The 16,951-nt window shown below is 36.7% G+C and overlaps 2 protein-coding genes across 2 annotated transcripts in view; one reads left to right on the top strand and one right to left on the bottom strand.

The window, feature by feature from the left end:
- The window catches only part of LOC140148198 (synapsin-like), a 503,295-nt gene that overhangs the window by 102,169 nt on the left and 384,175 nt on the right, over positions 1-16,951 (bottom strand). The window lies entirely within an intron of this gene.
- On the top strand, positions 259-8,083 carry LOC140148190 (metalloproteinase inhibitor 3-like). Its single transcript, XM_072170049.1, has 5 exons — positions 259-273; positions 693-1,045; positions 3,621-3,836; positions 5,721-5,845; positions 6,729-8,083. The coding sequence occupies exons 2-5, from the start codon at positions 871-873 to the stop codon at positions 6,999-7,001; spliced, it is 789 nt and encodes a 262-aa protein (XP_072026150.1). The 5' UTR covers positions 259-273; positions 693-870; the 3' UTR covers positions 7,002-8,083.

The raw sequence follows: 16,951 nt of genomic DNA, 5'->3' as shown, positions 1-16,951 counted from the left end.
GATCGAATGTTTTCCACAATAAACATCTTGTAATTTGAATCTTTCTGAAACATGCAATGCTGGTTTTAAACAAACCAAAATGTTGTAAGGTCACCATATAGTGCTCTTAATCAAATATATTTGAATCATAAAAGCACCCATGCTGGTGTGTTACCAAATTTAAAAAGTCTTTAACATAAATGACACAGTTGATGTGGTAAACCAGCTATTTGCAATAACAGCTGTATTTATTCAACAATATCAGTGATCATCTTCTCACAATGTTGAAAGCTTGTAGGTAAATTGAAACAAAATTAATGCACAATTCCACTCTCATTCACAAGGAATATGACTGATCAAATTTGAGTTTAAAACCTTTTACATTACATATTCATGATACCGTTGCGTAAGTACTCAATGTTATAAAGGGCGTATCATTTACTTGATGATGCTGTTGAAAGAATTAATTAGATATAGGTGTAATCATTGTGCAAATCACATAATAGAAACATAAACCAAACTGAGGATTTGGCACTTACAGACTTTTTCAGAACTAACAACATTTACAACAACAACAAAAAAGTATTCAATTATCATTTGTTATTTTCACACACCAAAATTGGTTGAGTTTTGTACAAACTATTCACCTGTTTCTAGACATCTTAGTTTAAAACTTGATAAAATAAAAATTGAGTATGCCATGGGATCCGTAGGATGCCGTGAGTTGTGCATAGGAGGGCTAAGCTAGAGCAAGTGAGGTCAGAGATTGCTGAGGAGCGGAGGACCAACACCGACAGCAAATCAAATCCAGGAGGAAAAACTGGCCTGGTGTGACGCGCCCAGCCTGGTTTCTCAATACATCATTTCCTACAGAGACTACCAGTGAGGACCATGGAGATAATGTCACAGTGTCAGCGGTCAGTGTCATGGTATTGTGCTGGGCTTTTGCTGGGGGTTGTGTTATTATCTCCCCACGGATGGGCTGATCATCCTAGTATGCCTGCTGTGGGGTGTTCTTGCCCTATCAACCATCCACAGGATCATATATGTCACATCGCTGATGTGGGTAAGTTTTAGTTATAAATGTAGGAATCCAAACAGAGACTAAAGAAAACATGGGTAAGGTTATATCATGCACTCTTAAAAAAAAAGTTTCTGGGTAGAATCTAAAAATGTCCTGTATGTACAACCTTAAATAGTTCTATAAAGAGCTAAAAAAGGTTCTAAAAAGACCAGAAACAACATTTTAGACATGGAAAGGCCAGAAGAACCATTCTTTGGTTCTTGCCATTTTCAAGAACCCTAGCTGTCTTCTATGTAGAACCCCTAGAATATTTTTCTAAGATTGTGGCTAATGGCTATAGAAGAAGAGATAATCATAGTTTTGTTGTAGTTGGTCCTTTGGTCACAACTTTCGTGCATACACTATATATCAATGATTTTATTATTTTTAACTTGAATTATATTAATTTTTTCAGTTATAGCTTTTTAAAAAAATATTTCACATTCCCAAAAACATGGGCATTCTACAAAAATTTAGTCCAAAGAGTTTTTAGCGGCCCTTAGTCTTGAAAATCCTACTACAAGTATGTAATCCATATATTCATTGCTATTCTGCTCAAATCTGATGAGTTCAAATAAAATATTGTGAGGCACATAATATTGTGAGGTATGTTATCTGGCTCATGGTAAATGTGTGCATTCATCAATAGGTGAATCAATTTATTTTATTTCTTTGAAGTAAACTGAGCTCAAAAAGAAACTTATCATTTTTCACAAGGTCATATCCTGTCCATCAAATTGAACCAAAATTACACACAGGTTTACTTCAATACTCTACTCTCAACACATGTCAGTAACCAAGCAGTTATCCAACTGACACAACAGCAAAATGCACTGACATGGAACAGCTTGCTGGACCACATTCACAGCCCAGCTGTGTTTGAAAAAAAAAGTGTATGAAAAGCAGAAAGCAGCACCGTTTTATCATCTGTGCAAGGATCTTGTGTGCATTCTCACAGATTTTTTTGTGCTGGGTGCCAAATGTTGGGCTGTGAAAGTGGAGGAACTTCCAGGAAGCTGTCCCATGACAGTGCATTTTGCTGTTGTGTCAGTTGGACAACTGCTTGGTTACTGACATGTGTTTTGAGTAGAGTATTAAAGTAATCCTGTGTGTAATTTTGGTTCATTTTGATTGACACTATTTTAAGATATGACCTTGTGATTCACAAGTTGTAAAAAATTATAAGTTTCTTTTTGAGCTCAGTTTACTTCAAAGTATGCATACAACATTTTTCTTTACAGAAATACGTTGATCAAATCTCATCATATTTACAACTTTGGACCGAAAATGTCCATGTACATCAAAATCCTATTACTTTTTATGCCTCTTTCCCTGCTCAGTTATCAGTGACTTCTCACACAGGAATATAATTTCTCATTTCCTTGGATTCTCATTTTCATGTATAATGTTAGAATTAGAATTGCACACAAATTTAAATGTCATGTTTTAAAAAAAAATATGAGGGGTGGTGTTTACAACTCTATTACATTGAATGTACTATTACTAGTGCAGTGTCCTGCGTGGAACCACAAAAGCCCGAAGATCAGGAACTCACTATATCAGGGTATTGACAAAGAGAGGATTCGGTCACGTCTAGAAAAAGCCTTGCAGGTCGGGGTCCCGGGGGGTTCACTCCCATTGTGACTGTGATAATAAAAAACGCGTAAAAAGGGTAATTTTTCATGGGTAGGCACGATACGCGCGTATCGTGTTTAGGGTGTCAAAAACATGAACAATTGGAAAAAAGGGTAGCAAAATTGCAATTGCTAATTCGTGAAAATGAAATTTAGGGTACGAAATTTGATGCAAGGAATAAAATCCCGGTTTAGGGCGCGTGTTACCTGTTTAGGGTATGGTTTTAGCCAAGGGTTAAATCCTTGTTTAGGTGCTTTTCAAAAGTTGATTATTGCGGATGGTGTACAGGCCACAATGGGAGTGAACCCCGGTCGGGTACAATAGGGTTTGCCCTAAAAGATGTTCGGGTCGCGCAGTGTCGGGGGTATTAGTATGTAGGGGATGGGGAAGGACCTCTTTTTTGTAGAATAAGCAATATGCATTAAGATCTAGTCCAGTCATTTTACTAATTGTTTTTATAGTCTGTATACCTTCCTTGAGATATTGTTTTTTATTGCATATCTAAATGTAATGATGAGAAGTATATAAAAGTATACATTTTCAGAAAGAAAATAATGCAAGGAATCTGACTAACATAAAAGATTCCTGCAAACATTAACAGTTTTTGAGAAAATCTAAAAATTTGATTTGATGGTATGCAGCCTATAGTATAATCTTGAGGATGTAGTGTGAATTAGCGCGAATAGTCAAAGTTGAGGCAAGTTGAATGTAGCAATCTGTATAGTCTAGTACAAATAAAAATATTCAATATTTATTTTACATAATATTCCACTTGATTTTATAATTCACCAGGAAATGAAATGGATTCTAGTCAATATGCAAAATGTCATTAATTTACAATTAAAAATAAAATACAGATATGCCAAGCCTGTTATTGATATGAATTCAAATACTTCATATATATTTTTTTAACTTTAAAAATATATTTTGATTTTTTCCAAAGTATTTCGAGGAGTAATCTTGTGGAAAGAGCGCACCGAAACTAAGAACAACTCCGCCTTGATTGGTTCATCATTAACATATTCTATGCTGACAGACAAGATTTACAAGAGACATCCCAAGATTAGAAAAGGTAGAGAAATCTTGGTGAAGACATTGGACTCAAGCACCAAGTGTGGAGTGACCAATCTAAGGGTTAATGAAGAATACCTCATCTCTGGTAAGTCATCCACCTGTACCTATCCAAGACCCTGTTCACATTAGAAAATTTTCTTCTTTTGACAAACCGCGAACGAAGATTAAAAATGCTTTTTTCCTAATGTGTACGCACTTTTCTTCATTCGACGAAGATTAAAATTGCTTCGTTCAACGAAGCTAAAAAGGTTGTTTCGGCGAAGGAATACTTCGTTCGACGAAGCTAATTTTGTAATGTGTACGCTCGCTTCGTTCGACGAAGGAAAGTGATCATGTGACAAATGACCCCCGCCAGCTGAAGTCAAAGGTTGTATGCATCTCAGCTGTCTCTCACACCATATTATTATTTTCCCGGATTATTTTAAACATTTTCATTTAATTTTTCCCACTTATTCAATTAAAATTAGCTTGGAAAGTGTGTTTAGAGTCTCTGGTTAATTGAAGTCATTAACCATGGCTGATAACACACAGGGCGAAACGTGGACAGAGGAGGAAGAGTTAGCCCTGCTGGTAAATGTTTTCTTCAAGGAAGAAATCCGGATGATATTTTTTTTGAATGAAATGTGTACAGTGCAATGTCTTTGACCCTGTTCACATTAGAACATTTTCTTCATTCGACGAAGATAAGTTAATCTTGATTAATACGCTGAACAAAGACCGAACGAAGACATTGCACTGTACACATTTCATGAAAATTAACGAAGCTCGAACGAAGCTATTAATGTCCGGCTATTATTAAAGCCGGCGAACTTTGTCACCTGATCACTTTCCTTCGTCGAACGAAGCGAGCGTACACATTACAAAATTAGCTTCGTCGAACGAAGTATTCCTTCGTCGAAACAACCTTTTTAGCTTCGTTGAACGAAGCAATTTTAATCTTCGTCGAATGAAGAAAAGTGCGTACACATTAGGAAAAAATTATTTTTAATCTTCGTCGAGGTTCGTCGAAGAAGGAAATTTCCTAATGTGAACAGGGTCTTTGTTCGATTTTCGTTCAGCGTAATGTGTACACATGCTTAATTAGTTAATCAAGATTAACTTATATTCGTCGAATGAAGACATTTTCTAATGTGAACAGGTCCAAGACCATGTACCAGTACTTAGTATGCCATGAATTTGGTCTCAGGTGTCTGCTGAGGCTGAGCACTATTAATCCCCATCATTATGTTGTATTTTTAATCATCAATAAACTGGTTCACCATCATTTACATTATGTGAAACATAATATTTGGTCCTTATTTGACCTTACATGACCCTGATGACCCCTTACAGGAGTGAAAAATTAAAGTTGCGCCGATTTTCGTAAAAAGTTCAAGGGATTCAGGAAAAGAATAGTTTTTACTCTCTGCAATGTGACATTCAAAGACAGATGATAAATAAATACAATTAAGGTCCATTTTCTTGAGGATATATGTGACATGATCAAGGGGAATGAGTCGGATGTCGCTAATATTGTTTTTGAGATATTGGCAAAAACAGTGTTGAAATTCTTTTGTCTTATAAGTTATATTGTTTTCAGCCATTGATAAATTGCTCATAACTCGTTAACCAGAAAATGATGTAAAAAATTGGAAATGCTGACATGTGACTGACATTCCGCTTGATCATGTCACATATGATAACAAGAATCACGCATCAAAGGTCCATAGGGGTTTGAGGTAAAGTTAAATTTTGACATTAAAGCTGATTTCTTCATAAAACCAGTTGGAAAATCCACATGCCCAGGGTGCCATTAATTACAGTTGCCCATCCAGTAAATCATTTACCCTGATATGAGGGCAAAATAAATTAAATTGCCCACCCCATATATTTTCCTAATTTACCTCCCTGGGTGTGTGTGCCTTTAATTCAGAATTACTGAATTGATTTTCTTTCTATCTTGCATGATATTAATGCCATGCTCCAACAGGAAATGTTATGGGCGGTGAAATTGTAATTAGCTTGTGTAACTTCATCAGACCGTGGAAGAAAGTGACATCTATGCAGAAGAGTGCCCTCAAGAGTGAATATGAAGAGAACTGTGAGACCTGTACTGTAAGTACAAAACCAAGATCATTTTTGTTCACTGAGTGAAATCTTTCCCCGTTTGTACACATATATCTCATATGTACATTAACCCTTGCATACACTGTGTCTTGAATAGCTATTGTTAAAATAAAATTTTGGCTACAGTTGAGGTGAGTGGGCTATTTTTATTGAAAATTTTTTTTGAAAATTTTGAAAAAGGACCCATCCATACACCAAAATTGGCCTTAAAAGGGGGCCCTTGATATATACCAAAAGGCCAAAAATACTACTTAGTCTATGTTTGCGGCAGGTCCCTGGTCATTTGTACCTAAGTACCCCCTCTGGATTCATACGTAACAAAATTCCAACTTTCTTGGTATATATCTTTCTGGGACACCCTGTATCTAAAAACGCAGGGTTCCTCTGTCCCTCCCGAGATCGATGCCCATGGATGGTCCGCTAACTACAAAAAACCACATAAATCATTGTAGGTAGCTAATGACTCTATTAGAGTCCATTTCAAAAGTCCGACATAGTTTATGTTATGTATATGTAGGCTACATCTTTTATCGGCGTTTATTTCAAAGGGTTTCAGGTTATGCTCACATATTAATTGTCCTGATTTTCTTGTTCACATTACATGTCAGATAAGATTTTCCAATGGAATTTGAATCAGGGCCGTAGCAAGCGGGGCGGCCGGGGATGCCATGGCCGCCCACTTTTTGAGAAATTTGTTATGTTTTTCTTTATATCTTTATTTCAAGTAGGGCATATATCTGTATATTGGCCGCCCCACATTTGTGATGGCCGCCCCACATTTTTTAACCTTGCTACGGCCCTGCTTTGAATCACAATTTAGTCATACATCCAATCTTAATTGATCATATATTCTGTTTTGATCCCATCACAGGTTGTGCAGAAACACCACAACAGGCAGGCTCGATCAACAAATGATTCCATCTTCATCCCAATAGAACCAGAAAATGTCACCGCCGATTCTCTAGATACTACCTCCTCCATGACATGTACTTATGATCCTCATGATTCTGCCCTGTTAGAAATGGAAGATTGCGAGGTTGAGTATTCTGCCTGCATCCTATACCGACATGGAAGCTGTAGATGGCAGATCAACAGGAAATATGAGAAATGTGTGGCCAAGAGACACGCAAATCAAAAGGCTTAGGAGGCAACCAGATTTCTATGTACGGACCTCAGGCTATTATGTACAGCAAAGGAAGACGGATGGGAGAAAAGCGTGGAACTAAATCAATGAAATCAAAAAGGCCTAAAATCAGGAAAGGGAAGAGAAAGGCATACAAATATTGATACATTTTGCCCAGGACATTTTGGTGTGAATATGTGTTATTTTTGTGTGTGAAAGTTTGACAGAACTTTAGACTGCTTGGGACAATAATGGATTAATTTGGAGAAATACAGTAAAAGATCATCGCCTAATGGCGCTATGGGCTCCCTTGACATAAATGAAATTTTAGGCACAAACTACAAGTGCCCTCCGCAAATAAGGGCACAGACTGACTCTTAAATCTTGTTAGGATTTTCAGAGGAGGGAGCTCTCTATTTGTACATGAAATTTTCACCAAGGCAAAGGAATCCATGTGCACCATTAGGTGAATTTTTACAGTATACTAAAAAAGGGATGTTTTCCATATATTTTTCAATACATACCATATTATCTCTAATAAATCCCCCCGCTGGCATTGTATTTTTCCAAGGGGGGGGGGGGGCGTTTAATATCTGATAGCAATCGGTAAGCTTATTTACTCAAGGAAGCATAACCATTTCTGCATTTTTAAAGCATTTTGGTCAAAAAATATGAGTAGGTGTTTATTAGAGGGTGAGCATTTAATAGAGACAATACGGTAATCATTGAAGTACAGTATTTATTTCCACTTTGCAGTGACTTTGTTCAACTGACTTTTACAGCAAGATTGGACATTATAATGGTCAGGGCATAACCCTTTTATCAACTTGCCTATTGAGCCAGTTGCTCTGGTTCACAACTAGACTGTCGGCATTTCATCATCTGCTGCTTTTGCAACATGGTTTTATATTTACCAAGCGTATTATGGACATCTTTGCAAAGTGACAGTTATGTTATGACTTGCTCAATTGGTTTACAACTTGTGATCTGACTTGTGATTGGTCGCTCAGATCTTGTGATAGTTTAGATCCGCCGGCATGTGACATTACCACTACAGCATGCACAGCTGTCTGTGAAATTTGCAGCCTTTTGTGTTGGCGCAAAGGTTTGGTGCATGGAAGTACATCTGCTTGGTACTTGCGGTTAGATTGGATTGATGGCGAGTATGATTGACAGTGTGTGTTAGGGACAAAGTTCCCAGGTGAAGTTCTTCTCAAAACTCAGAGTATAGTCAATTCGGGGTTTCGCGATCAATAAGCTGGTAGATGCCAAAATTGTTCAATAAGTAAGCCTTCATTATGCTGAGATAATTTGCATTTGATAACATATATACAATTTACTTCTACTGTCACTTATTAATAAACCTTTTATGACCATTTATTGAATACTTTACCTACAGATCTGTGTAAGTTTGAGTTCAACTAAATGTGTTCATCATAATTAATAACAGATGTTTTATTTATTAAACAACGACTTTGGTCTACATATTTGTCGATTATTATTGTTTTCATAATAAAAATACAGTATTGTCAATCCAAGAAAGGTATCGTTAACTTTGTTTGAAAAATTGTGGTTTTTTTTCACTTGTATTACTTGCTATAGATCCATCAATGTAAACACCCCTTTCCCTTTCAAGGGGCATTATCACGATAAGCCTTCCAAAGGTACAGTCCATGACAATGTATAACACCCTCACACAAAAAGAACATCCAATATATTAGGCCCTATGCTTCAAAATACAAAACAAAAAAAAGTCAAAGAAAATATTTACCTTTTGAGTAACAAAATGCAGTAATCAAGTATTGTCCTTTCCTAATTGGAATTATTGAGTAGCTCAGATGAGTATTCCTTTCCTGTTTAATTAATGTCTCTCTAATATTTCTCTTTCCTTTGCCTCAAACAACAGTCAACAAATCACTTGCTCTTAGGGACAATTCACAAACACTTGTTAGGGGGACCTGATGCAAAAAAATTCATCACAAAAATTTTCAGATCTAAAAATTTCAGAGCCCCCCTTTTGGCATGAAAATTATGGGTCAACCTCATAGAAAAGCATATAAACTCATTTTTCCCGGGAAAATTTGTGGTCAATATTTACAGGCCCCCCAGGAGGGGTCAAAACTTTGCATCAGGCCCCCCTAACAAGTGTTTGTGAACGGTCCCTTATCCACTTATTATCCAATGATTCCCGAACAGTCACACACCCTACTTGTAAAGAACTTCAAATGAGGAGTTGAGGACATGTAACCAAGGACTCTGCACACCCAAACCTTAAGCTCCAGACCATGGACCCACTTGACATGTTACTATCCAACTAAAAAAAAAAAAAAGTTTAACAAGCTATCCTAAAAATTTGTTCTTGTACGTCAGTGCAACAAATTTTTACATTAATATGTTTTGATGAGTCCAAGTGTGCAAAAATATTGGATCCAAAGCATAATAATGATAAAATTGGATGCTTTACGCCCAATTGGTCTCGCTATGAGTTTAAAATATTGGATTCATAGCTCGACCAACAATAAATATTAGGCTCAATCAATCCTATTTTATATCACAATTGCCTGACTTTACACAGCTAATAATGAGACATGATCTTATATGCATTTTTTCTTAGTTTGTATATGGTTGTATAGGGAAGGGGAGCGGTGGCTATATCCTCATTTGCTGGGTGTCCTTGTTTGCAAGTTTTTTTTAATGTACCCCCACATATACACATCACACACAGGCAACTTACCCCTGTGCATGTTATTCACCTCCCCCCGGGCACCTCCCCCAGCCACACAAGCATAATCTGCACATCCAAAACATCTACCCGCACGCACATGTACCCCAATACTTGTAAACCCCTGCAACCGGGGAAGCACACACACGTCTGAGAAAACACCCCTACAACTGGACACACACACATTTAATTTTTTACTATAATGCAACCGGGTCACATTTGAGAAATCACCCTCCAACCAGGGACGTCCTATATAGAGGGTAACTGCGGACTCATGTTTATATGCTTTAACATGCAATTTGGGGGTGGTTGGGGGTGGTTACAAATGCAATACACACAATCACCTACCCCTGTATACTCCCCAAATGTAGAGTTTCCACAGTGGAGTTTCACACCCCAGTTTCACACACACACAATTTTTCACATACACACACCCCTACACAATTGACTTACTGTGGAGGTACGGTATTTGTATCACAAACTAAGGGTGTTATTCCCTGGCTCAAAGACATTGTTTTTGAAACTATATATCTAGCCATGGAGCTCCATGGTTGCAATCAGGCTCCACAGTTGGTATGTGTATATTATGCACACCTCCACTGTTTAAATGCAGATGGGGTGCACCCCTACATCCAAAAACATTCACACCCCCACTTCACATTCAAAAAATATTTTGCATCTATAAAACATGTATAGAATTGGGATGGATACATATGAAATATGGGATACACTAAAAAATGGGGATATCCCCATTTGGCAATGCTCAGAAAGTATCAAATGGGGCCTATAATAGAGGGCGTTAGAGTATCAGCTGTTATGGGTTTTAGCACTACAGATATGGAATCACTTATACACACAATGCACATTTTTACAGCAAAAACAGGGACATTTGTTTCAAACGGTTCATTTAAAATTTAAAACTGGGTGGTACAGAGTTGCAAATCATTATATTCCCATTATACATTGATGCATTTGTGTGAGCAATTGGATGTGGGTGCACCTATATGAAGATATGGGGCCTTCATAGTTTTGCCAATTTTTACTGTTTACAAGAAGGTGTGTTTATTAAGGACAAGGTTGGTCTTAACCCTGGAATAATGAAAACTTCCGGGCCTCATGCATAACTGCTAAACTACCGGTACTAACTTCACCAAAAATATTTGAAATTTGGGCAAAAAACAGTCTTTTTTATGATTTTTTGAAAATTGAGCATTTTTTGACCATTTCTGGTGCATATTTCTCAAAGTAGGCCAAAAACTCAGTTTTTTTGGATTTTTGCCAAATTTGACCTGACAGATAAATTTATCAAGGCTTTGCCATTCTAAATAGGTATACTTTTATATTCTTTAGACCAACAATTAGTAGTTATGAAGCCCAAAAGTTTCCATAATTCCAAGGTTAAGACCAACCTTAAGTTACAGAAAATAATGAAGATAACTATTTTTTAAGAAGTCACTTGAATAATCAAGGTATGGTAATAAAGATTGATTGTCTTACCTGATATTGTTGTAGTCAATTGATCACGGTGACAACATGGTGATGAAACATGGAAGAAAGAAAAAAGAAAAGAGTATTCAATATTTTCTGAGTAATCAATCAAACGGAACATCAGCTACAGGCAACATGGATATCAATTTGTTGTATAGGTTTATACAGGTAAGTATCAGCAAAGATCCTTTATTTTTAGAGCTTTTCGCCAGCCCATTCGGGGCTGGTACCTGTTTCAGGTTTGGGGTCAGTTTACTCAAGAGATTATATTTTAGTGGTATTGGAATGATTTTTTTTTTTACTTTTTTTGGTTAAATTTTTTTTAAAAATATTTTAATTCGATGTGTAAGGAAAAGTAAGTATGTTTTGCCGTTTCAACTAATGAAAGCGAGTGAGTATTACCAAAGTTATGTTTGAACTAATTAATTATGACTTTAAAAGTTTAAAGGCCTAAATGTAACAATAATAGTTAATATATATAGCATCATATGGTCAGCAGAAGAAAATCTGACATCACCTATGATGTCATATCAGTGTCCTTGACCGGGGTCCTTACTCCTTGACCACTGAACAGCGTGATATCATGTTGATAACAGATCTATAGAATCAAAATCTTCATCATATCCTCGGATCATATCACAGATTCTCAACAATCTGTGATCATATGGACCATATTGATGTGAAAGTAGTTATCTATCATATCCTGTGTCGTTTTATGGATAAAATGACTCAAAATGTTATTGATGAAATGGTTGCTATCATAAACATCAGTTTTGTCTTTTCAACGGAAAAATCCGATGCAAAATAAAGTTTTTAGGGCCTAGCTATAATATGGGCATAATTTATGCATATAGTATTGAACAATGTACCCCATTTGACATGCACTTATAGATAAATAAATTGTCTTACTTTATTAATTTAATAACTTCTTTATTATAAATAAAATGACACATAACTATTTGATTCATAAAATTACATTCAACAAAATGATTGAAGAGAAAACACACAAGGCACTAGGCAGACTGTTATAGAATGGAGTATGTAAGATGCCATGTCCATAGCTTCGCAGGAGTTTCCGACTAGCAATCAACATGATCAGCACATTCAGAAAAACACAGTTTAAGAGTGAAGATTGTAGTGAGTAACCAGTCCTTTATAAATGTGCTGGCCACTATCTATTATAATATAGTAGGCTTAAACTATACATTGCGAATTAATTAAGTTATTTTAAAATAAAATGTACATGTAAGTTAACTCAAACCGGCAGTGTATATATCGAAAGCAGTGAAATCGGACATTCCTAAGCGAAGATATTGAGTTCGTAAGTTCTGGTATTACAAAATTGGAAATTGAGATATCGTGGGTAAAAAGCTGAAAAGACAAAAAACCAACGACAACAACAACAACAACAACAACAAAACAAACAGACCAGAACAATTTGGAGTACATGTAATGAATTAAAAGAGTTGACATGAGATTAGGAATTAATGTTTTCTGCTGTTTCAGTGTGCATGTTCTCATCGTTGATGGTTTGGTGGACTGTCATGTAGATGTAAGCGTGATCCTAAAAATGCCTTTCACATTGACCAAAACTAATTACAAGACCTCTTCTACATTGAGGCTGGCTTTCCCTTTTAAAGGGAATTTTATTAGGATCTTTGGCATCAGAGTATGTGTATATCTGCCACATCCTGTCTACTACTGTCTGGTACAAAACATTGGGAATAACAGCATCCTCTAGAGTTCCACTACTGAACACCAAACTGACAATTCAGTTCATGTGTCTCAAATTCCAAATAGGCAGTGTTCGAATTTAGGAAAAATAAATGGTTGTCCCACGGACAACCAGATTACAATTTCTGGTTGTCCGTCTAAGTTTTTGGTTGTCCGTAGGCCTACAAATGTGACTTTTGGCTAGATTTATGGTTGTCCGGTGGACAACCGAATCAGTATTTTTGGTTGTCCGGCGACATTTTTTAGTTGTCCCGGGCAACCGGACAACCAAAATTTCGAACGCTGCAAATAGGTGCCAATAGAAAGCCAAGGCGATGAAAAAAAGTAGGGTGAGTCGGTCTGGAATTTTTGTTTGTATTATTTTTTTTCTAAAGGCTAAAATGACCCTAAAATATTACCACAAACTTGAAAAATCTGGCAAAAATGTTATGATTTTTTTACGAACATATTTTGAAAAATGCTCTAATTTTTTTTCAAAATCAATCAGTTTTGGTCAAAAAACGGCCGACTTTAACAAAACTAAAAAAAAATCTCCTAAAATGCAAAATCTGGCTTGGTCAGGCCCGTAAAACAGGATTGTTGTTTTTCGTCACCAAAAGGATAAATACTAGGAACATAAATGTGGTACCCCAAAACAGGGATCCATATAGATTTTGGTTAATATGGGTCTAATTTGTTCTCATTTTACTTTTATCACCTAAAGTGAAGCGGAAAAAAAGACAGAATTTTAGGATAAAAATTGGTGAATTTGTTTTTTGTGTGTAGCATATAAAGCCTACCCATTTTAGCGGATCATCTCCAAATGCGTCATACATGTGAGTAATGCACTATAGGCCTACCCACCTATGTAACCAAATTCTATGTAGGCCTAGGGGTCTTATGGATAGGGATTTTTGTTTGTTTTCCCTTCAAGTTTTATAGAAAGCAATTTTGATCACTTTAAACTACTACATTTGCCTGTATTCTTGGCAAAGTGATTGCACATTTTCTGTGATCCAGATGTTTTAAATAATGGGGAACCTGAGGAAAAACCACAGGCATGTAAATAACTCATTTCATTTAATCAGAAATTAAAGATGGTAAAAACCTGCATCAAATTGATTAAGGGCCATATATACTCCACATATTTGCAAAGAATATGTGTTCAAAAAGTGTTTGTTAATATTCAATATTATTACAATTCATTTCTTTATCCTCTAACGAGTGTGTGTTGAAAATAATTATATGTGATGTCAAATGTCTGGCGGAAATATATTATCGATGTCATCAAACATTTGTTAGAAGTTCAACATGACTGGAAATAAAATAGGAATAGATTAAATAACAAAGACAATAAAAACTAGAAGTGCAGTAGTCCTTCGACCACAAAGACAGTCGTTTTGGTCTGCAGCCCGCCAGGTATATAGGCTACATGGGCAAATTTGTCAGCAGCCCATATTATCATCCTCCTGGTCATGAGGTTTGTTGTCACCAAGTTTGAGCCCTGTACCCCTTACAGATGTTCAGATAATGCAATTCCAAGATTTGACCCCAAATGATCTTTGACAAACCTGATGAATCTACTCAACGAAATTATATGAAAGTTGGGTTGGTCAGTCAATTTTTTTTTAAACCCTTCACTTTAAAAAAATCCCCACAAATATTAAATAATGCTTTTTCCATTAGGGACATTTGTCAACTTTGACAACTGGATACTTGTTAAATAATCAATTTAAGACTAGTGTTTCAATAAAATATTAAATTTAAGGGAAAAACATTGATTTTTTGAACATATCTGCAAAAATCGTCATTGAAAGTCAAGGTATTTACTTAGCTAAAAAGAAGTTTTACAGGGCAATAGTCGATTTCTGGCTGGTAGATAGAGCCGACCAGCCCGGTAAGAGCTGCTCGGGCCTTCCCCTCCCCAGCTCCCCTGATACGCTATGACTAGTATATATCAATAATATTATATCACATAAGAACTTGGCAATTATTTAGCATGACAAGTTAGTTTTGACCTCGGATAACCTTCATACTCCCCAAGTGCTGTGGATTGTTTTCCCTCACATGACCTTTGCAGTTTCATACCCCCAAGTGTCAGGGATCACCCCGAGCTACAGCCCAATTGGATCAACTTTAAATTTGACCTGACCTTCGATCTCAGATGACCGTTTGCAGTTTCATACTCCCCAAGTACCAGGGATTGTTTTCCCAGAGTTACAGCCCCATCGGAGCAGCTTTTACATTGGATGACCTCATTATGTTTCATTATCCCCTTATATCAAGGATTATTTGTACTAAGTTTTAGCCCAATCAGACATATTTCAAAATTGTACCCCCCCACACACAAGTATTCACCATTATTGCACCATCAGTAGAAACTATATAGCATTTACCATTGTAGCCTTAGTGTGTATGTATTGATTTTCATAAATGCATCATGGGAAAGAATAAAATTTGACCACCAAACCCCAACCGCACAAGAATACACAATTATTGTGCCATCAGTGGCATCTAATAGCATTTACCACATACCCTTAGTGTGTATTTTCCTAAATGCATCATGGGACAGCATAATTTCCTGTGATCTAAATACTAGTAAACTAACAACAAACCGGGCTATTCCACTTGGTGATCTTAGACACGTCCAGTTTGGTCCATATGCTGCTTTAATAATACTTTGGGAATTTCACAAAATACCAGACCAAGTTTCTCCCTGCCCAAGTTATCTGCCAAATTGCTGCCTCTAATGATAGCTGCTTCATTACATTTCACACAATTTTTTTTCACAAAATGACCCCTATTAAGCCTTACATGAACTTTGATCCCAAGCTGTGCTACAACTTATTTGAAGTTTGGGCCAGCGGTTTTTCTGACCACGTTTGGTGACCATAGTGCGATTTAAAGGAGAAGCATTTTAATATTTTCACAAATGCCCCTAATAACCCCTATATGACCTTTGACCTCTATCTGTGTGTAACTTATATTAAGCTTGGGTCAGTGCTTCTTATGGCTAAGTTTGGTCAAAATCAGTGCATCTGGCAATACAGTCCAACCTCTTTTATCCGGCCATGATGGGACCAAGCACTGTCCGGATAAGTGAAAAATCCGGATAAGTGAATTACATGTAATTCTGCATTGACTGGCCAAGTACTGAAATTGGGACAACAAAAGGTTATTTTAACATGGGGTAATAACACTTAAAGATGGCTTTAGAGTGCTAAATGCAAAATAGCTATGTCATTCTAAGCATTCAGAGCATGGAATTAAGGTGTTAAATCATCAAAAACATGTTTTCCTGTGAAGATTTTACAGCCGGATAACAGAGATATCCATATAAAAGAGGTCCGGACAGGCCCGTACGCAGGATTTCTTTTGGGGGGTGCTGATTTTGAAAAAGTGGACTTTTTTTTCCAGGGGGGGGGGGGCGATTTTGTGAAAAGTGGACTTTCTTCCCCAAATTTGGATCTTTTTTGACCAAAAAAGCGTAAAAAACCTGATTTTTTTCTCGCTACGCTCGCGAGTTCAAATATTTTGGGACTTTTTGTATACATTGGCAAATTTGGGGAGGTGCACTCGCATCCCCGCACCCCCCCCCCTGTGTATGGGCCTGGGTCCGGATAAGAGAGGTTGGACTGAGTCTGTAGTAGCATTTTTCGGTTATAAAGAAGAAGAAAGAAAGATTTTGGAGCTTCACAGTATATCAGGTGGATAAATCTGCCTGATATAACTCCCCAAATATCTGTCAGGGCTTTAAGTCTGTACAAAGTTACTCTGGTCTGTACATCAAATCATGCTATCCTTTTGAACCAGCAACACATTGATATGTTGACATAATAAATATTATGTTCTGTATGACACAATATTTATTGACTGCTTGCCAAAATCTACAATCATGGAATTTAATGTTGGCACACTCTGCATACTAAATGTAAAATTCCGACCACTCTTCTCCACTTAAATGTTGATGAAAGCACTTTTCCTATTGGGCTCTCCAGTCTCCCTAACATTGGTTGAGGGGGAATGGTGGAGGGAAGGGGAAAGGAGA

This window comes from Amphiura filiformis, chromosome 3, assembly GCF_039555335.1.
Source record: "Amphiura filiformis chromosome 3, Afil_fr2py, whole genome shotgun sequence".
NCBI classification, from domain to species: Eukaryota; Metazoa; Echinodermata; class Ophiuroidea; order Amphilepidida; family Amphiuridae; genus Amphiura; species Amphiura filiformis.
Note: the sequence above shows the minus strand (reverse complement) of the source record. Positions and strands in the feature narration are given on the sequence as shown.

What these genes read in the sequence shown, in the direction of transcription:
- LOC140148190 (XM_072170049.1), top strand. Translation starts at nt 871, where the DNA reads ATGGAGATAATGTCACAGTGTCAGCGGTCAGTGTCATGGTATTGTGCT. An exon ending in ATGTCACATCGCTGATGTGG is followed by an intron (nt 1,046 to 3,620) that starts GTAAGTTTTAGT and finishes TTTTTTCCAAAG; the next exon opens with TATTTCGAGGAGTAATCTTG. An exon ending in TGAAGAATACCTCATCTCTG is followed by an intron (nt 3,837 to 5,720) that starts GTAAGTCATCCA and finishes ATGCTCCAACAG; the next exon opens with GAAATGTTATGGGCGGTGAA.